This window comes from Stenella coeruleoalba (assembly GCF_951394435.1).
Source record: "Stenella coeruleoalba genome assembly, chromosome: 13".
NCBI lineage: Eukaryota > Metazoa > Chordata > Mammalia > Artiodactyla > Delphinidae > Stenella > Stenella coeruleoalba.
The window spans coordinates 59,771,694-59,794,286 of NC_137159.1; the positions used below are offsets into that span (position 1 = coordinate 59,771,694).

The following is a 22,593-nucleotide window of genomic DNA, read 5'->3' on the forward strand; positions in this document are numbered from 1 at the left end:
TTGTTTGTTTTTTATTTTTTTCTGCCTTCTCTAGCTTTAATTGACTATTTTATGTGATTCTACATTCTGTTCTTCCTTAGTATATCTATTATACTTCTCTAAACATTAAAAAAAAAAACTGGTTGCCTGGAGTTTGCAATATACATTTACAACTAGTCTAAGTCTGCTTTAGAATATTACTATACTGCTTCATGGGTAGAGCAGGTACATTATGACAGAGTATTCCCAATTCCTCCCTCCTGTGCCTTATGATGTTGTTAATTTCCTCTGTGTTATGTACCATAATCACTCAATACATTGTTGCTATTAGCACTTCATACACATAGTTGTCTATTAGATGAATTAAGAGAAAGAAGAATAAAAGATTTACTTTCTTGTCTTTCTTTGACATTCTTTTATATATATGTCTGAGTTTCTGACCTATGTTATTTTCTTCCCCTTGGAAGAACTTTGAACACTTCTTTCAAGGCAGGTGTACTGGTGACAATCTCCCTCAGTTTTTGTCTAAGGAAGACTATTTCTCCTTCACTTTTGTAGGATAACTTTGCTGGATACAGAATTCTAGGTTGGTGGCTTTTTTCTTTCAGCACTTGAAATATTTCACTCTATTCTCTTCCTGTTTGTGTGTGAGAAGTCCAAAGTGATTCTTATCCTTCCTTGTTCTTCTACAGGTAAAGTGTTTTTTGTCTCTGTTTTCTTTCAGGATTTCCTTTTTGTCTTTGTTATTTTGCAGTTAGACTGTGATATGCCTGGTATAGATCTTTTGGTATTTATCCTATTTGGTGTTCTCTGACTTTATTGGATCTGTTTTTTAGTATCTGTCATTAATTTTAGAAAATTCTCAGCCATTATTACTTATGATGTTTCTTTTATGCTTTTCTCCCTTCTCCTTCTGGTATTTCCATTACACCTATATTACACCTTTTGCAGTTGTCCCACAGTCCTTGAGTGGTCTGTTCTGTTATTCTTATCCTTTTTTGTCTATGCATTTCAATTTGGGAAGTTTCTATTGATATATATTCATGTTCACTGATTCTTTCCTTGGCTGTGTCCAGTCTGTGGATAAGTATATTAAAGGCATTCTTTACTTCTACTACAGTGTTTTTTATATGTACCATTTTCTTTTAATTCTTTGAGTTTCCATCTCTCTGCTTACATTACTTGTTTTTGCACATTTTCTACTTTTCTCATTAGAGCCCATAAGATATTAATCCTAGTTATTTTAAATTTACTACCTCATATTTCAAAATCTGCATCATATCTGAGTTTGGTTCTGATGGTTGCTTTGTCTCGTCAGTCTGTTTTTCCTTACCTTTTGGCATGGCTTGTAATTTTTTTGTTGAAAGTTAGGCATGAAATATCAGAAAATAGGAACTGACAGTTAAGTTTTTAGTGTGAGGTGTTATGTTAATCTAACTTTAGCTCAGAGATGTGTTTAATGTTTTCTGCTGCTTTAGGTCCCAGAGACTTCAGTTTTCTCCCCCTCTCCCATTATCCTTGGGTTTCTCTAAGAACTCCTTAAATAGAATGTGTCTTGCAGCTCTCTCATTTGTAATCCACTGTCATCGTAGTGGAGCCTGGTTGATGTGGTGGTAAGGTGTGGGAGAGGAAAGCTATATCATTTTATGATTAAATCTCAGTTTTGTAAGTGGGCCTGAGTCCCTGGGCTGTGACCTTCAGAAGTGTTTCTTAGCCTTAACAATTTTTTTTCTCCCCTTACTTGAGACAGGAAGGATAGAGGGGGCTGGAGTTGATGAATTGCCCTTTCCAGGCTTAGATAAAGCTCTGATAAGGTAGTTTGTCTTGGAGGGCAGGCCTTTGTTAATGAGGACTGCTATCAGTGCTTACTTTCCTGAGTGTATTTGAAAATGGTTGCAGGGAATTCCCTGGCAGTCCAGTGGTTAGGACTCAGTGCTATCACTGCTGTGGCCCAAGTTCAGTCCCTGCTCAGGGAACTAAGATCCTGCAAGCTGTGTGCCATGGCCAAAAAAAAAAAGAAAACCTCAGGGAGCTCCTTGAGGTAAAACCCAAGAAAGTGGGGGCCTATGAAGCCTGAACCTCCATGAGAGGTCTTAGGTCTCAAGCTAGTCTACTCGTAGCTTCCAGCAGTTTGTCCAAATTACCATTTAAGTGTTTCTTCCAGTTGCTCCAGCAGCTTCTGCTCCTTGGTAACTGACCTCAGCTTGTGGTTCTTTGTATTTGCCTGTCTCTCAGATTTTGGTGTGCAATTTGCCCTGTGACCTCAATTCTCTGATCTAAGAAAGAAAGTTTGTTGATTTTCGTATTGAACTTTTTTCTTGTTGTGAGGCCACTGTGCTTTTTACATTAGCTTTATATGTGGGAGCACTGAGGCTGGAAGTCCAGTGGAAGACTGTGAAGTCAAATCTCCATGCCAAACCTTAATTTAGTAACTAGAGGTGTTTCGCCTTTCTGTTCTAGTAGCACTCAAGTACCCTTAAAAAAAACTGTGGTTAAAAAATGCATAACAAAGTTTACCATTTTAATCATTTTTAAGTGTACAGTTTAGTGGCATTAAGTATATTCATATTATTGTACAATCATCATCACCAGTGCATCTCCAGAACTTTTTCCTTCCCAAACTGAAACTCTGTACACATTAAACTCCTCATTCCTCCCCTTCCTCCAGCCCCTGATAACCACTTTTCTACTTTCTGTATGAGTTTGACTACTGTAGGTACCTCATATAAGTAGAATCATACAATTTTGTTATTTTATATCTGGCTTATTTTACTTAGCATAATGTCTTCCAGGTCAAGGTCACCTTTTAGCCAGAGCCTTAAAAAAAAGGTTATTTACACTTCTTTGGTGTGTACCTAAGTTGATATAGTTGTCCTTGTTTGAGCTAGTGCCTTGGGTCAGTCATAATGTTATCAGTTTGTCCAGCCCCAGAAGGGAGGAGTTGGACATGGGGGTGGTTAAGATGTTAGACAGTTTTAAAACTGTTTTAAGAGTCTAATGTTGCTTAATTTGTTCCAGGACCTGTAGAGTATTCTTACATATTCAAATGAAAACTGTAAATTATGTTTGGTGGTCAGAATGTTTATATTAACTCATTCTGTCCACTGATTTGTGTGTTTAATGTTAATAACCTATCTCCAGAATTAGGTACTAGTTTTATACAGATTAAGATTTTCATCTGTTATTTTATTTTATTTTATTTTTTTGCGATACGCGGGCCTCTCACTGTTGTGGCCTCTCCCGTTGCGGAGCACAGGCTCCGGACACGCAGGCCCAGCGGCCATGGCTCACGGGTCCAGCCGCTCCGCGGCATGTGGGATCCTCCCGGACCGGGGCATGAACCCATGTCCCCTGCATCGGCAGGCGGACTCTCAACCACTGCGCCACCAGGGAAGCCCTGTTATGTTTTTTTAATTTATTTTATTTTTGGCTGTGTTGGGTCTTTGTTGCTGCGTGCAGGCTTTCTCTAGTTGCGTTGAGTGGGGGCTACTCTTCGTTGCGGTGCGCGGACTTCTCATTGCGGTGGCTTCCCTTGTTGCGGAGCACGGGCTCTAGGCACACAGCCTTCCATAGTTGTGGCTCATGGGCTCTAGAGCGCAGGCTCAGTAGTTGTGACACACGGACTTAGTTGCTCCGCGGCATGTGGGATCTTCCCAGACCAGGACTCGAACCTGTGTCCCCTGCGTTGGCAGGCGGATTCTTAACCATTGCACCACCAGGGAAGTCCCATCTGTTATGTTTTTATGGGGAATGTTTCATAACTAGGAAGGATCTGCTCTTTCATTGTACAGTTACTTGGGTCTTTAATTTCATCCTTTTTGTCCCTTTTCCTCCTCGCTGTGATGAGTTACTATGGCTTTTGAATGGGGCTTTATTCTTCTGGCCTGCCCATTGTTGGAGTCAGTAAGACTGGGAACAGGGTGTATGGTCTGATACATGTAGACCTGGTTGGACCACCAAGTCTGTGTTTCAAGTTTACCAGCTGTTGTTTCACTTTGTTGCTAGAGAATGTTATCTTTCCTATGGTGAAATAAGAATTTGTTTCTTATTATTTAGAGTAGGTAGGGGTTCTTTATTGTTTTTTTTTAATTTTTTTAAAATTTGTTTATTTTATTTTTGGCTGTGTTGGGTCTTCGTTGTCTTCGTTGATGCACGTGGGCTTTCTCTAGTTGCAGCGAGGGGGACTACTCTTCGTTGCAGTGTGCAGGCTTCTCATTGCGGTGGCTTCCCTTGTTGCAGAGCACGGGCTCTAGGTGTGCAGGCTTCAGTAGTTGCAGCATGCGGGCTCAGTAGTTGTGGCTCACGGGCTTAGTTGCTCTGCGGCATGTGGGATCTTCCTGGACCAGGGCTCGAACCTGTGTCCCCTGCATTGGCAGGTGGTTTCTTAACCACTGTGCTACCAGGGAAGCCCGGGTTCCTTATTGTTGACAATTATATTACACTGGTAAGTCTTCTTGGCAAGAGTTTATGTTTATTCACTATAATATTTGACTACATTTAAAGTTCAGGTGTTTTCATATTGCCTTTTGCAACTGAGATTTATTCAATAAGATTTTTTTATTTTACTGGAGGATTAAAATCATTTTAGAAATTTCGAGTTTTAAGGCCTGTTTTGTCCCTACAGTAGTAAATGGTATCAGATTACTGTTTTTCAAGTTCTTAAGTTTGCTTTTACTAACTTATGACAGCAAATAGTATCTGTTATCAGCAAGGCTGCTTCTAGAATTCATTTGAATGCTCCTTGAGGGCAGGAATGTTTGTTCTTTTTCACTGCTGTATCCCTAGAACCTAAAACAGTGGCTGGCACATGGTAGGGGTTCAATAAATATTTGTTGAATGAGTATATATGAATATATTAAATTTATCGGTATTCAATATGTTAGAGAAATAGTAAGACTTCTTAATTTCATGTTTTGAAATATCAAAACTTAGTGATTTTAATTAGCTAGGTTCTCTGACTTACTTTTTCTTTCGTCCTTTTATTGACTAATCAGTTTAGTAAACATTTCCATTACAGGGTAAACTAAGAAGAGATGATATATAGTCAATAGATTTTTTAAATGAGACACCAGTTCTTTTTAAAGTTTCTTTGGAGAGGGTAAGGTTAACAAACATCTTAGCCTATGATATCAGTCATCTATACTTTTTAAAATTTATTTTTACTCTCTTGTTCATGTAATTGTTTCTAGGAATAATTAAAAGGATCATATTTTTTTTTTTTTTAGTAAACGTATTTATGTATGTATGTATGGCTGCATTGGGTCTTTGTTGCTGCACACGGGCTAGTTGTGGTGCACGGGCTTAGTTGCTCTGAGGCATATGGGGTCTTCCCAGACCAGGGCTTGAACCTGTGTCCCCTGCATTGGCAGGCAGACTCCCAACCACTGCACCACCAGGGAAGTCCCTAAAAGGATCATATTTCTTAGGTATCTCTTACACATGCTCAAAAGGGAACACACTGAAGCTTAATAATTAAAATTTTTAATGTATTTATTTATTGAGCAAATATTTTGAGTGCCTACTGCAAGCCAGGCACCATTCTCTCTTCTGGGAGTACTATTCTATGTTTTGAGAGAAAAAAAAGACAAAACTTTCTTTCTTCATGGAACTTACATTCTCATAGGAGAGATAGGGAAACAAGATGTAGAATAAAAACAGATTTCTCTAATAGGGTAGATTCTCTTAAGTTACTTTTGTAGGTTGGACCTTTTAAAAATAATCAGTTCATTAAATACCACTTTGACATTGTTGGGGAATGAGATGCCACATGTGAGAGCCTAGAATAGGGCAAGGCACTTCGGTAGGAACAGTTTTGTAAACAAAAATGGAGTTTACAGCCCGTGCTCTCAGTATTCACACAAGAACTGCAGTGCAAAGCTATTTAAAGATAACCACCTGCAGTGTCGGTAATATGCTTTCAGAGTCCACAAAAGTCGGAGTTTCCTGACAGCTGGCTCAGTCTAGGCAGACAGTGGGTGGAACAAAAGTATAGAGATGCTAAACAACATACGTATTTCGGAATAGTGACCTTTTTGGAGTGGTAGAAACTGGAAGAGGGGGTGTGTGTGTGTGTGTGTGTGTGTGTGTGTGTGTGTGTGTGTGTGTGTGTGTGTGTGTTGGGGGAACTTATGAGTAGTATCAGGAGCAGAGATAGAAAAAGTAAATTAAAGGTGGATTGTATGCAGCAGGTCTCTAGATGGTCCTGTAAATAATGGGGAGCCGCAGATGACTTTTTAGTAGGACAGTGGCAAGATTACATTTCTTGTTGAGAAAATTAAGTGACTATGGGAAGGATGGGTTGAGAGTACGACAGGGAGGTTCCAGGCTACTTGGGGCATCTAAAGTATAGCCCAGGGGCAAGACCATAATCCCTGTAAGGGTGCCTCCTGAAGCACAAGTCCATAGTATATAATGTGAATAGAATTGTGCCATGTGGCAGGCAGCCTTGTGACCAACAGAGGGATGAGGGTCAAAAGCTGAAGATACTGAAAGTGAAGAAGAGAATCCAAGAGAATTTTGTGGTTAATAGGATTGGTAACCTACTGGGGATGGGAGTTTTGTGGGATAATAATAATTATAGATGTTTGAAGTTTAAGACGGATCTTCACATTAGGTAGTGATCGTCTGGACAACACTTTTTTCCCCCCACCTTGTATCTCGTTTTCATAAATTGCTTCATCCCTCATTGAGCCTACCATACCCATCTTTTTTCCACCCCTAATTTGAGCTTTGATATCTGTTTTGGACTATATAGTAAAGCTTATTAGAAATATTTCTGAAACAAAGGAATTTTTCCTGTGGGGGGAGGTACTTTGAGAAAAGGGTATGTGGGCTTTAAGTATACTTAAAGTATAGGGCTCTTTTAAAAAAAATTATTTATTTTATTTATTTATTTTTGGCTGTGTTGGGTCTTGGTTGCTGCACGCGGGCTTTCTCTAGTTTTGGCGAGCTGGGGCTACTCTTCGTTGTGGTGCACGGGCTTCTCGTTGCGGTGGCTTCTCTTGTGGAGCACGGGCTCTAGGCATGCAGCCTTCAGAAGTTGCGGCTCGCTGGTCTAGAGCACAGGCTCAGTAGTTGTGGCGCATGGGCTTAGTTGCTCTGCACCTTAACCACTGTGCCACCAGGGAAGTCCCTAGGGCTCTTAATATATGTCAAAGTTAACTCATTTATTATATTCCAGATTTAATTTTCTAGATAAATTACTTTATGGTATAGTAACTTTAATATAATTTTATGATATTTAATTATAACAGTCTAGCCCTGTGAGGTACGTTAAAACATTTGATTATGGAAAAATTTAAATATATCCCAAAATACTAGAGTATAATGAACCCCAGTATACCTATCAACATTTTGCTGGTCTTGTTTCATCTGTTTTTCTCTCTGCCCTTTTACTCTTTTTTTTTTTTCTGAAATATTTTAAAGCAAATGCTAAGCATATTCTTTCACCATAAATACTCGAATATTTAACAGTTAAGGACTTTATTATTATTATTAATACAACCACAAAACCATTATCACACCAAGCAATCATCTTTACCCCAACTTAACACCATCTAATATAATACCCAGTCTGGATTCAGATTTCCCTTTTGGTTTCGAAAAAGAGTTATGTAGCTGGATTGTTTGAATCAGGTTTCAAACAAGTCTTGTGGTTATTTTTAAAGTTGATATTTTTTAAAGAGAAAATTAAGGCAGTGTGAAAACATTTTAGTATAAGCTATTCTAAGAGAGCAATGCTGTTTTGACAGCCATTCTGTCTGGAACTTAGTTTTGTACAAGGAGGTATCGAAATAGCTAGTATCTATTTTTTATGATTTTTAAACATAGGAAATCTTTCCAAAATGGGGAAGTGGGTGTGACCCCACTTATCTAGAAGCCTAGAGTATGAAAATGTGAGCTATTCAAGAAGGTTCAGGTTTGGGGGAAGACCACATCTCTCTTAGTCAAAACACCCTAGATGGGATTTGGGACTGTTTTTGTAACTACTTGTGTAATGTTACAGTATATTTTATCTCCCTGGATGTACCTTCCTCATCTATAAAATGAGTGGCTGATTTTTTTTTTAATTTTTATTGAAGTGTAGTTGATTTACAGTGTTGTGAAGAGTGGGTGATTTCTTATATTCCTTTTGAGTTCTTATTTTTGTGTGTTTTATTTTCTATTTATTCTTAACTTTAACAGGATTCTCAAAGTTGGATTGGTGGAAGCAATGAACCATTGACTGGCTTTACATGGAGAGGTGGTTGCGAAAGAGAAACTACAGGCATACAAGTCTGGAATGAAGTGTTTGTGATCGACAGACCTAATGGAACAAAAGTGAGATTCTCTTTATAGTTTTTTACTATATATAGTAAAAAAAAATATATATATATATATATATATATAGATCAAAACAATATAGAACTTGATCAAAACAACACAGAACTATTAATATCTGATAACTTTAACATATGTGGATTATTATGTCAAAATGTGTGAGATACTTAAGTTAGAGGACTTTTCTTGACTTAATTACTGATTTTGATATTAACCATTTTATATTTGACTTTTATAGTCACTATTGGTAAATTTTTTACTTAGTATTTTAAACTTTTAAATTCCTAGGTGGCTGTGCTGCTAATGGATACCCAGGGTGCCTTTGATAGCCAGTCAACTATCAAAGATTGTGCAACAGTGTTTGCTCTGAGCACTATGACTAGCTCTGTCCAGGTGAGATACAGAGATGACGCGGTATGATCAGGTCAGACAATCCTAATACCTTTGCTCTTCCTCAAAATGCCTTTTGATTGAAGGGAAAAAAAGGATTAAAATCAGAGAAACTATTTACATTTAGTATTGGTCACTTACATTTCTACGCTTGCTGTTCTGGCTTACAATGTGAAATTTCATACTTTTAGTGCTTACCAGGGAAACAGTGAACCAATAGCCAATCCCTTTGGTATTTCATCATAGCATCTATGCTTTTTTCTTTTTAAAGGAATATATATTATTGCATGATATCCTTAATTGAATTCAAGGATATTCAGTTGATATTGAATTCAATTGAATTCAGTCATATACAGTAAAGTATAGGGTGTTTCTTTATTTTTTGGCTGAACCAACCAAACAAACAACAAAACCAAGTAATTAAATTTAGTTTTCTACTCAATATGTATGACAACTAGTACATGATTATTTGAACTAATGGAGGTAGAGGCATAATAATTCTTATTTAGGAAACCTTAATGATGTTTATATAATAAACTAAGGACTTAAAGCATCTGTTTCATTTAGAAAGGGGTGAAATCCTTTCTGTTTTTTCACTTATGCTGTACCCTAGAGTTATGTTTGGTGTTCTATCAAGTTCTAGTCTCTTCAAGCTAGGCCATCTCTTTTCTGTATAATTTAGACTAATTGCACTGAATTAAACCACCACAGGTCATTTTTTATTTCTTTACTTTCTGTTTCCTGAGCTCATCTGTGGTTGATACTTCTCTGGCTGAAAAATGAATTATTGAAGTATGGTGGTTAGATCCAGCTGGTGATGTATCAAGATGTGTATTTGCAAATATTTTAAAAAGTATGTGCTTCTCCTGAGATAAATATTTCTTATGGATGGTAGATTATAGGTGATACCGTCACAGTGTCTTGGAATTTTTGTGCTTTCCATTAATATCTGGAATGTGTGACCAGTTTCTATTAAAGTTCCCATTTCCTTTCTTCCTCAATTTGAAGTATCTAGCTGTCAGAGTGGAAACAAGTTTTGGAATTATTATGAGATAAAAGAGAAGTGGCTTCTTTTTATTATAGGGATGGGAATATCTGTCACTACAAACTAAGTGATGTTACTGGGGACTCTCAGAGTCTCTTTTTCTCAGTTTGTCCCACCTCTTTTTCTCTGATCTTGCAGGGCAGCACAACTGCCATTTTCTTGAGGCGAGCAGAAGCCACATCTTTGTATTTATATTATCGCATTATAGCCCTTCAGATTAGCTGGCTCTGTGGCTTGCATTAAATTATAAGTTCTCTGTCCTAAAACTTATACCGTGGTGTTCTCTTGTTTATTCAACTTTATGATAGCAAGAGAACTGGTTTTGGACAACCACGTAAAGCCATTCAGCCACTTTCTTATCGTAAAACAAAGATTTTGCCCATCTTGCCTATCTCACATGTGGTTTTGTGTGCAGTCAGAAATGAGATACAAATGAGATAATGCATAAGAAAGCGGTTTGTAAACTAAATAATCAAGATTAATTTTTTTTTTCTTTTTTAAGGCCGAACCGTGCGGCATATGGGATCTTAGTTTCCCAACCAGGGATTGAACCCATGCCTGCATGCATTGGAAGTGTGGAGTCTTTTTTAAAATTTATTTATTTATGGCTGTGTTGCTGTGCGTGGGCTTTTCTCTAGTTGCAGCGAGTGGGGGCTATTCTTCGTTGTGGTGCGCGGGCTTCTCTTTCTCTGGCTTCTCGTTGCAGAGCACGGGCTCTAGAGCGCAGGCTCAGTAGTTGTGGCACACGGGCTTAGTTGCTCCGTGGCATGTGGGATCTTCCCGGACCAGGGCTCAAACCTGTGTCTCCTGCGTTGGCAGGCGGATTCTTAACAACTGCGCCACCAGGGAAGTCCCAGGAATGCAGAGTCTTAACCACAGGGACCACCAGGGAAGTCCCTAAAATTAGTTTTTATTATTGCTTCTTTCCTGATTCTTGAGGCTAGATTTCTCTCCTTCCTTACATAAGTTATCTGGCTGATGGATCAATAACAAATTGATCCCTTTGTCATTTATTCTTTCAAAAAATAATTACTGAGCATCTATTAAGTACAACACAATATGCTAAGTACTAATGATCTACAATAAACAAATCTTTTCTGTTTGCTATTTACAACCTGGCCCTGACAATGTAGGGATCTGGTCCTATTTTCTAAAAGCTAAGGCCCATATGAGTGAGAATAGGTTGGTTATTCTTTCAGTTTTTAAGTTTAAATCTAGAGTTTAATCACCTCATCATTAATTACTTTTTAAGAACCTGTTTGGAATTAGTCAACTGAGAATATCATTTTAGGTTTGCCAGGCTATATTGGCTGTTTATATTCTTGACCTCCAAGTGATTAAGTTAGATTATCACTTATTTGCTGTTAGAACAAATTGTTCTATATTTGGAGTAACCCTATTTTCTTAGATATAAGTTATTTCCTAGCAGAGGTGACAACTATGGACATCCACTTTTGTCCTTTGGTGGTCCAGGTCATCTTTTAAAGACCTGACTCAGAAGGATTGGACCTAGCGAATCTTTTCTCCAATTACTGTTTCTTGAGAGTAGTGAAGTTTGCGTTACCAGCTCTGGTCTGTGGGCCTTGGAAAGTGGAAGAGTGTTACCTACTGTGTGTGTGTGTGGGGGGGGGTAAAATGTTCATGTTAAGTTATTTAGACTGACTTTGCTTAAGTAAAACGATAACCATAATATTACAGTCAAGTTAGTTGAGGCACCCACTGAATAAACCATAAACTATATACTATGAATGCTCCAGGGAGGAATTTATCTTTGTATTGGATTGGCCAAAAAGTTCGTTTGGGTTTTCTGTAACATCTTACAGAGAAAAACCCGAACGAACTTTTTGGCCAAACCAATAGAACTATGCCCTTCACGTTCATTGACTTAGAAAAACAGTTGGGTAGTTGGGGGAACTCTTCACTTAAAAAAAAAATCATGTCATAACATTAAAGAAACTTACTATGTAATATACTTTTTTTTTTTTTTTAAATGTCTGCTGCCTTCTTGGCCCCATATGTGTATATTCATGATTTTTACACAGTTTACCACCGCTGCTTCCCCCTTAATGTTTTATCCTAACTGTTAGGAAAAAAGAAATTTCTTTTCATGGACCACTGGTTAAGATAGTGACTGAGTCATTCATTTGTGCTCAGGTGTAAAATAGCCTTCGTTTCCACAAGTAAAGTTATACACAGCTGGGTATTCAAAGTAAAACACTAATAAAAACAAAAATTTGTTTTAACAGGTGTATAATTTGTCTCAAAATATTCAAGAAGATGATCTTCAACACTTGCAAGTATGTATGTCTCAAAGAATGTATGCCAAAGTGTTGAAAGTTTAATTCCCACTTTGTTGTGACTTTACACCAAGAACCTGTAATATTGTAAGAAGATTGACTATTATATGGTTTTACACAGATGTACGACTTCTTAACTAGAAGAAATTTTAAAGTATATGCAGTCTTAAAAATTAAATGCTTGGCTTTCAAATGATTTTAAAGGCTCTGACATCTAGTCGTCTGATATAGAATAGCTTTACAGAGGTCTTCTTTCAACCTTTTCGGGGGCATTATTTTAAATAATTTGATTTAATAGTTATTTACAGAATACGGCAGACTTGCAATGGAAGAAATCTACCAGAAGCCATTTCAGGTAAATAAATATTTTATCATTAAAAAAATTTTTATCTATGAAAAGCTATCATCTTGTATCTCTGGAGATATGAGGACATTATGCGAAACTCATTTTTAGCAACAGATCTAGTGGAATTGAAACTAATTTATGGTAATGTCATCACCATCTTATCAGTAGCAGCTTACAGGATAGGAAATAGAACAAATGAATATAGACTGGTTCTTAATACTTTTACTTAAAAGGTTAATAACATTTCTTTTAACTGGATATTACTTCCAAAACTTGAGATAGTCATGTAAATTTCTTTTATATGTGATAAACTACTAGAAAATGTTATTGGTTGTACATGTGTGTGTGTGTGTGTGTGTGTGGTATATTACAAGTTGAGGTTAGACCTATTATTCTTTATTTTTGTTTCAAATAGAAGAGTTTCAGAATTTATTATATCTCTCCCCCATGTGTTTTTTCATTACTTTTAAATGCTAGGTACAGAATATTAAGTCAGAAATTAACCTTGATTTGAGAAGCATATGCTCTGCTTGCTTCTGTGGAGTCTTATCATTAGAGATTTTTTAAAAAGCAGAGCTAATTTCAGATAGATTCTTTTTTGAAACAAGTGTAATTTGTAAGTGGACATTGTACTATTTGGTTAGTTGTGTTATAGTAGGTGAGAATGACTCCACCCTGTTTGCTCATCAGTGTGTGAAGTCCTTCCTGTGTGATAGCATCACTGGTGATTCTGTTAGTGGGTTACATTGATTCTGCCTCAGTCTTGTCTGGCTCAGGTGATCACTTTTATGAAATATTTGGGCAGGTTATGGTGTTATTTTGTGTATGTGATGAAATATACTCTATTTGGCCTCTATCAGTTTTTCTGAACTGGGGTAATTTTGCCACCCAGAGGGCATTTACCAGTGTCTGGAGACATTTTCGGTTGTCACAGTTTTGGGGAGGAAGTTCATGCCATTGGCATCTAGTTTATAGAGGCCAGACATGCTGTTCAACATCCTACAAAATATAGGACAGCCATGCACAGCTAAGAATTATCTGACCCGAAGTGTCAGTAGTGCTGAGTTGAGGAACTTAAGCATATAGGAATTAAAAATTCTATGAAAAGAACTAATTGGTCTAGAATTAGGTTCGCTGGTCTTCTAGTTACACAATCTTGACTTAAAATTATGATCTGTATACCCTGATATGTCTTTTGTTTCTTTTTAAAATATCCTGTATTATTGCTTGTGGTGACTCTTATACACAGTGAGGTTCTCAGATGGAGGTAGTTTCTTGGTATAGGAGCTGGGAGTATTGTTGGCTTATGTAGGCTCTTGTTATAACTATGAGTAGTATTAAGCCATTTGGTTACTATAACTTTTGATAAGGATTGTTTTTGGGGAGTAAGGGGTGCTTCAGTTATTAAAGTAGTAATTTTTGGTAAAGTTTTATAAGAAATGATTTCAATTTTTTCCCCTTCTTTCTGTAGACACTAATGTTTTTGATTCGAGACTGGAGTTATCCTTATGAACATTCATATGGTTTGGAAGGTGGAAAACAATTCCTTGAAAAGAGATTGCAGGTAAGCCCCCATTTCTTAGAGAAGAGAGCATAAGCACCAAGCCCCAGGTGAAGGTGTGGACTGTCTGGACTGCTGCTTAGACTACCAACCTCTGAGTGTCATTGGAACAAATTGAGTATCCCAAGTTAACCCAGATAACTGCATACATAATTGATGAGAAGTAAATTGGTAGCACTCCTGTGAAAGAGGACAATAGAAATGCCCTCAAGTAGAAGTTAAGGAATGGATATTTCTCTCCAGAGCCAACTGCCCCTTCAGTAAATCAATATTCAAAGGATAAAAGTTTGAAGTAGACTAACTTTTTGATCTGCTCAGGTTGCATGCATTTCTCTTTCTGGCCCAGCTGAGCTTCTGAGCATTTGGGACAGGCTGGATAATCTAGTGTGGATGCATTGAACACAGATGATGTGAGACTCTCTTTCCAAGGATACTATCTCGTAGAGTGGCAGCATATAGAGAAAAAAGGGATCTTAAACATTATCTAGTATAGCCTTTACACACACACACACACACACACACACACACACACACACACACACACACACACACACACACACACACACACACACACACACACACACACAAAACTGGGACCCAGAAAAGTGACTTGCCTTTGGTCACTTAACTAATTATTGATAACTGGGAGTAGGACCCAAAAGTCCAAGCTCCTGGCCTGGCCTGTGCAAATGCCACACCAAGTCATTCCTGGAAATAACATGGAAGTACTTTGGGAAACCCTCAGGTCAGATACTACCTACCTACTGACGTCCACAAAAGATACATAAAAGTACCTTTATTCATAAGTAGGAGGTTTAGCTCTTTGGGGTAATAAAATTTTGTTTGTTTCCTATGAAAAAATGCATTTAATTTCGCAGCCACATTCAAAGACTTAGGGTATAGTGTAATTTTTCTTAATCCTAAAATAAGATCAAAACCAACTCCTCATTTCTTGGATTATTTGAAAGGCATTTCTAGACTTGTCAGAGATAATTTCATTCATCAGCGTTTTCTCTGGTTTGTTCAGAAGAAATTAACCCACAGCACATCAGGCATATTAACTAAATTCAGAATTATGTACTTCAAAGATAAGGAGGTTTTTAAATATATTATTGAAGCCATACAGAAAAGTACTCAGATCGTAAGTGTGCAGCTTGAGGAGTTTGTACAAATTGAACATAGCCATGTAACCACCCAGAAGCAACTGCCTGTATCCACTAACTCCCACCCCCACCCCCCCTACCCCCCCCTGCCAAACCCTTCATTACTCTTTTGACCTCCAACAGGCTTGGTTTTTGGACTTTTTATGAAAGGAATCATATACAGTATGTATTCTTTTGTGTCCAGCTTCTTTTGCCCAGTATTACATTTCTGAGATTAATCCACATTGTTGCATGTAGTTTAGTTCACTTATTCTCATTGCTATGCAGTCTTCCATTGTATGAACAGGCAACAGGTTTTCCATTCTACTTTTGATGGAGATTTAGGTAGTTTCCAGATTTTGTTGATTACGAATGGTGCATGTTTTTTAGAATGGTTTTTGAGACGAGTTTGGGAGAATATGTGAGTTATATTGGGATAAGTAGTTATTAAAAATCTAACATTAGGATTTCCTTCCAGAAAATACATAGCAGTCTCTCTTCTGCAAAACACTGGTAAACTAGCATAAATCATAAATAATCATTTGGAGTAAGTGCCAAAATCCTAATAAATTTTTAAGGCTCTTTGGACTGCATTGGAGCTTTTCGCCTTATCTGTTGTTTTGCTCAGGGGCTGATCTTTTTATTCGTAGGCAAATTAGTACTTTGTTTTTCTCTTTGCCATTATAAGTACTTTAAAGGCAAATTCTTAATTTATTTACTGGTTTATAAATCACAACCACATCTGTTGTTCTGGTGTTAGATATTATGATTAATTATTATTTGTATTTATTCATATCCTTGGCAGCTGACATGGGGAAAAAAAAGTCTTTTTTGGTTTAAGACAGAGTGGGGTCTTATCAAATGGTTAGAAATGGCTCTTTAGTAAAATTTTATTGTCAAGAAACACACACCTAGACTAGCATCTGAGTTAATGTGCGTGCATGTGAGTACGTATGTGTGTTTTCTTAAAAAAATGTGTTTTTCTCTTGTTTGCACCTTCACCTTGTCTCCTTCTGTCCCCAGGTAAAACAAAATCAACATGAAGAGCTACAGAATGTAAGGAAGCACATTCACAATTGTTTCTCAAATCTTGGTTGCTTCCTTTTGCCACATCCTGGTCTTAAAGTTGCAACTAATCCTAGTTTTGATGGGAGATTGAAAGGTGGGAATTCCCATTCTTGCTAAAATCAGAACTTAAGTTTTAGAGGCTGAAAGTTAAAAAAAATACATGGTTCCTTAAATTTTTTCTTTTATACTGGAGGACGTTTTAATGCATTATTAATGGTGTGATTGTAATGTATTGGTTTCTTGCAAACACCTGGCATATTGATTAACATTTTATAAGGTGGTCTGTTGCTCAACACTGATGTCCTAAAAATACTGAAGGCTAAGAACATTTCAGTATTTCATCTGATTGCACTCTGCTAAAAAGCATCACCAATATATTATATTGATGTAATTAGATTTAAGTCTGTTCGGGGGTGATGGTGTAATTTTTTGTGTATGTTTTAGGATTATTTTGAGCATGATGGCAAAAGGCTTGAGGATTGACAAAACTTTTAACAGTATGCCTGGAGAAACAAAATTTAGTATTAAAATTTAATACAATTTCATGAATTGCTTGCCATTTGGAAAGGATAGTTTAGTTAAAATACTTGATGTGGAATTTGTTCTGGTAGGCCACAGTTTTATTTGTTATTTGGGCTGAAAGAATTATTGGGAGATGACGGAAGTGGGGTAGTAGAGTGGAGGGGTGGTTATATTTTTTCCTAGGAGATGTGACAGTGTGATGTGTTTGGATGAGTTTTTTGAAATGAATCTACACTTACGTAGCATATTTTTAATTTATGAAATAGAATTTTATTAACTCTTACCAATGGGGACTTTACTTTTTTTTTTTTTTTACTAACATATTGACTAATTTCATGTCCACTAGATATTGATGAAGAGTTTAAACGAGAGCTTCGAAATCTGGTTCCATTGCTGCTTGCCCCAGAAAATTTGGTAGAAAAAGAGATAAGTGGATCTAAAGTCACTTGTAGAGATCTTGTAGAATACTTTAAGGTAGGAAAATTCTTACATTAAATGGCTTTGTCTAAGTTAGAAATATAGCTGACTTAAAACTCATTTGTATGTACAAGAAATTTCTTACCTTTATTTTAAAGCAAAAAAGTAAAATTTATATTTTTTTGCCTTGAATTGGATGTATCAGTATTTAAGAATATTTAAGATTGTAGCAGACAACATGTATCTTCTAGACAGTGATTTTATTCTTTGTAGAATTATCCTACTTTTTCTCCAGCTCTGATATGGAAAGAAGAACCATTCACCATAATATTACAATACCACTCTATCATTTGAGAATGATAATAGGTATTGGGAGCATAATTCTGTATCCTGAGTTCTCGCAAAAGCCTTCTCTCAGAGTCTGGGCCTTGATAAGAGCAGCTGAAAGTATCCAGACTGGGTTTGAGCTCAAGTAAATTATGCATAGATTTTTTTTCCCCCTCTGCTGTTCTCTAGTCTTTTTTTTTTTTTTTTTTTTTTTTTTTGCGGTACGCGGGCCTCTCACCGTTGTGGCCTCTCCCGCTGCGGGGCACAGTCTCTGGATGCGCAGGCTCAGTGGCTGTGGCTCACGGGCCCAGCTGCTCCGTGGCATGTGGGATCTTCCCGGACTGGGGCACAAACCCGTGTCCCCTGCATCGGCAGGCGGACTCTCAACCACTGCGCCACCAGGGAAGCCCTGTTCTCTAGTCTTTATAGCTTGCTTGCCAGAGCAAGACTATTGTAGAGGTTTGTATTTATTCATTGTAGTTGTAAATAGACAGAAGGGAAATACAGTTAACTAAGAGTGTATTTTTGTATTATTTAATGGACACTTGATAACTTTCATACTATCTTTGTTCAGTTATGAATTAATTTAGAGTCAGTAGAAAGTTGAGGTGAAAGATTCCTATATAGAACTTACTTAAAAACGTTCATCTTTCTTTCTTACTCTTAAACCACAAATTCAGTAATTTTTTTTCCCTTGAACTGAAGTATATTTTAAGCTGGTCAAAGTAAAATACTGAGTTAAAATATTTTCTTACATATTTATTTGAAATGTTGGCATTAGGGGAGAATTATGGATTTCTTTTCATAAAGTAGATGGCATTTTATATATAACTTTTAAATATGAGACATAATTTTTATGCCAAGTTGGAGTTATATTTAGAGACATTTCTCTAGGATATTATTTAGCAACATACACACTTAATAATGTTGAGAATAGGGTTAACTCTGTTGGAATGAGAGTATATGATTTTTAAAGCCTAGACTTTTCTTATAATAGTGTGAATCATTTTTCTATTTAATGATTTTTCTTTCTTTGGGGATGTGGAGCCAACTTGCATAACGTATGAATATAATGAGTCTTCTGTATTTTTAGGCTTACATTAAAATTTATCAAGGAGAGGAACTTCCACATCCAAAGTCCATGCTTCAGGTAGTGTGTGTGTTGTACATACATTTATTTACGAAGGAGAAAAAAAAATCTTTGCTTTAGAGATAAATGCTGGAAATGGGGTAGTGTTTCTTTCCATGCGCATACATTTTAGATACTTAAGGCATGGGTCCTGAAGTTTTAATGGGTTTTTGTAACTACAGGTTGCACACCTTGCACACCAGAAGTGAGGGTCCTCGGTGCCTTCTCTTCAGTTGCTCAAAAAGTGTAGGAGAATTTCTGCTTCAGAAGATAGCTTCATATGGGCCTTGCCAAACCAAGAGCCTTGCTTCTGCTTTCTGAGTCTTCGACAATGAATGTTGTTTGAAATAAGGCTTATTTTCTCTTGATGTTAATGATTCACGTCTGGTTCTAGTGAATATAGATTTTGTTTTTATTTTTTTAAAAAAGGTGTTCTTTAGGGACAATGTTATTTTAACCTAATTCATTTTTTTTTAATTAATTAATTTATTTATTTATTTTTGGCTGTGTTGGGTCTTCGTTTCTGTGCGAGGGCTTTCTCTAGTTGTGGCAAGCGAAGGCCACTCTTCATCGCGGTGCACGGGCCTCTCACTATCGTGGCCTCTCTTGTTGTGGAGCACAGGCTCCAGACGCGCAGGCTAAGTAGTTGTGGCTCACGGGCCTAGTTGGTCCGTGGCATGTGGGATCTTCCCAGACCAAGGCTCGAACCCGTGTCCCCTGCATTGGCAGGCGGACTCTCAACCACTGCGCCACCAGGGAAGCCCAACCTAATTCATTTTTTAAAAAATTTGCTACTTTGGGCAGTTTCTCAGTTTTATAGTGGATTAAACTGTTTTTTCATAAAACCCATCCAATAAGCAGTTTTGTGGATTTAAAAATGTATCTTGTGTGTAATACTGATTATGAGAGAGAGGACCATATGAGTAATTCTTGATTCTTTGCACCTGGGGACTTGACACATTTTAGGGTTGTATATGTTTAATTTTCTATAATTTCCTGGGCATATGTGGTATATTCTACAAACCCACTTTAACAAACCTAAGCAAAACAAGATTAAGCAGGTAGTCCTATTAGAAGCAATTATTATGTCCTTTATACTGGTGTTTCCTTCAATTAGAAAGGGAAACTGGAAGTTGATAATATTTTCTCTGATTCATTTTCAGACTTGGTCATTGTACATAATTTATTGTCTTAATCAGAATTTATAGTTATCAGGTATTTCACATAAAATTGGCACATTTTATTTTATTTCTTAGGCAACAGCTGAAGCTAATAATCTTGCTGCAGTAGCAGGAGCAAGAGAGATCTATTGCAAAAGTATGGAGCAGGTTTGTAACTAAAATCTAAATTTGACACTAGAGTAAGATAGAAGATTTTTATATTTAAAATAATTGAACCAATTTGTGCTCCTTTTACATTGTCATGTTACATCATTCCCAAATTTCCCTTTATCATCTCTGCTGGAAATAAACTAAGAATATAATTCCCATGGTTAGAGTGCAGGATATGGGTAGTAAGTTATTACATAGACCACACTGAAATATTTTCTGACACATGATTCAGAGTGCTGTTATTAGTAGCTTCTGACGCAAGCAACATCAGCTTAAGGGCAATAGCAGCTTCTTTGCTAAGCTTGCTAACTCAAACATTAAAGTACCTTTTTTATGTTATCTTTTACCCACTTTCTTGCCAGCAGTCTTTTGTACTCTTTTGGTGTATTGCTGGGTCAGGTGAAGTCAGGTACAGATTGCAGTGTAATTCTTTTTGTCTTTATTGGTATATAATTAATACCAATATAATTAATTTTGGAAAGTTTATTTTGCTTGAGTCAGTTAAACATATAAGAAATAAGTAGGGTATGATAATGTGTGAAGTATTATGAACAGATGTAAAACTAAACCATGTAGGTGGTTTGACTTTTTGAGATTAAAAATTATGATCAGGGAATTTCTTTCAAGTGTGAATTATTTCCAGCATGTAATCTGTCCTAATGTAACCCTGCCTTTACAGGTATGTGGTGGGGACAAGCCTTACATTGCACCTTCAGATCTGGAGCGAAGACACCTGAATCTCAAGGACGTGGCGATTAAACAGTTCTGTTCAGTAAAAAAAATGGGTGGAGATGAATTCTGCCGTCGTTATCAGGACCAGCTTGAGGCTGAAATAGAAGAAACCTATGCAAATTTTATAAAGCACAATGATGGCAAAAATATCTTCTATGCTGCTCGTACCCCTGCCACACTATTTGCAGTCATGTTTGCTATGTATATAATCTCAGGACTGACTGGCTTCGTTGGCCTAAACTCTATAGCCGTCTTGTGTAACCTTGTCATGGGGTTAGCACTGACGTCTCTTTGTACTTGGGCATATGTTAAATACTCTGGGGAGTTCAGAGAAATTGGAACAATGATTGATCAGATTGCTGAAACACTATGGGAACAGGTTGGTATCTGTCTTTTGGTTTTTCAGTGACTAATCTTATCCCTGTGACTCCCCACCCCTCCTTCCAGTCCCCCATTCCCCACCCCCAGTATTTGCACACCTACTTTTCCTTTATCTGGAGAATGGTAAAAGGATAGTTTCCTTTTTGTTTAGATGCATAATTTGAATATAAAGTATGAACTGGTTTTTTTTCCCCTTTAAAGTTGTAATTATAGTGTGCTTTGGTTGGCTTACATCTGTAATATCCTTTGGATAGATTCTTAGTCATAGGCCTGATTATACTAGACAAGTGGGCAGGGCCAGAGTCTTTAAGGATTTTTTTTTTAAGAAAAGAAAATATAATTAGTGCAAGAGTTATGAAGGTAAGGAAAGAAGTTTGGAAGTGTAATTCTTTTGCTTTAGGAAAGCAAAAGAAGTTTCTTACTAATATTGGCAAGAACCAAGGCATGCTTATATTCCAGGAAAAATATTGTGTCTTCATTGCCTTCCATGAAGTTAGTAGTGATTTACTGATGTACTACAAGGAACAATCTTATAGGGAATTCTTTACATCAAAGAAACTTTGTTTGACCTCTATACTGTGGAAATACTAATGAACAAAGCAAAGCACCACAAACAGAGAACCAGCTTTTCTTAATCATAATCCGTTATCTCAACCAGAATTCAAATCATGATTTTTTACCTCAAACCAGAATTCAAAGTTGGGCCTGACAAGTATCTACTAAGGAAAGCCTTGTTGTATATCAGCCAACTGTTGTCTGGAATTGCCTGTGTTCAAAAAATTTCATTTAAGGATGTTGTCATTAAAATGATCATCGTGAAATACTTGAGCATCATGTCAAGGACCAGAATGAAAACTACAGTTATTACCGATGGACAGTTATAAAAGGTGTTTTCAGATACCATTTCTGGGCTGATGAAGTATTGGGCTTATTTGAAGATCTAAGATATGCAGGTCCATGTTGGTTTGGCTTTAAATTCAAAGACTGAAGTTGATTGGATGTTGACTTTTCTATTAATAATGTCATTATTATTTTATACAGTGACCCACTATATTAATTTGGATTTTATATTTCTTCTTTATAGAAATGCTCTATTTATTCAGATCTGATTTGGAAGCTTGTATCTGGATATTTGTAAAATTTAAATTTTTATATCAAAAATAATCTCATTCTTTATATTCCTTTGATATCTTCTGACCGAAGATGGATTAAAAGCTATCACAACCTCAAAAAAAAAAAAGCTATCACAATGTCACTTAAAATATTACCTACTTTAAAAATGTTGGACCATTACTAATTTTGTGCAACATGAATTTCGATAGTTGTACATTGTCTTCTTTTGAAAACCACTCATCTCCCATGCAGCATTGATTCTAGGAGTTTAGAAGTGCCATTATTACAAAACAAGTGAATGGAAGAATCTAAAGTGTGTAAAATTATTTTCAGTATAGTTGAGGTAAGATGATCACTAGTCAGAAGATCTGTGCTGTGTCAACACTTGTCTAAATTTTTTTGCATTTCTCTTTTCTTTTGCTTCAGAGGAGTCCCAGGAAGGTGAGAAACCTACAAAGTCTCAAATTCTTGTAGTCTTAAGTTCTTTAACTTCA

General features: G+C 36.7%; 1 protein-coding gene across 3 annotated transcripts in view; it reads left to right on the top strand.

Moving 5' to 3' along the window:
• ATL2 (atlastin GTPase 2) overlaps positions 1-22,593 on the top strand; it is a 66,952-nt gene that overhangs the window by 38,515 nt on the left and 5,844 nt on the right. For 2 of the 3 annotated variants that reach the window (XM_079940391.1, XM_079940392.1), the window contains exons 3-12: positions 8,164-8,298; positions 8,587-8,691; positions 11,980-12,030; positions 12,329-12,385; positions 13,848-13,940; positions 16,103-16,241; positions 17,016-17,143; positions 18,507-18,563; positions 19,799-19,870; positions 20,553-20,984. In XM_079940391.1, the coding sequence (XP_079796517.1) occupies positions 8,164-8,298; positions 8,587-8,691; positions 11,980-12,030; positions 12,329-12,385; positions 13,848-13,940; positions 16,103-16,241; positions 17,016-17,143; positions 18,507-18,563; positions 19,799-19,870; positions 20,553-20,984 (1,269 nt within the window). Of the gene's footprint in view, positions 1-8,163; positions 8,299-8,586; positions 8,692-11,979; positions 12,031-12,328; positions 12,386-13,847; positions 13,941-16,102; positions 16,242-17,015; positions 17,144-18,506; positions 18,564-19,798; positions 19,871-20,552; positions 20,985-22,525; positions 22,541-22,593 lie in introns of all 3 variants that reach the window. The other variant, XM_079940393.1, reaches the window with a different exon arrangement.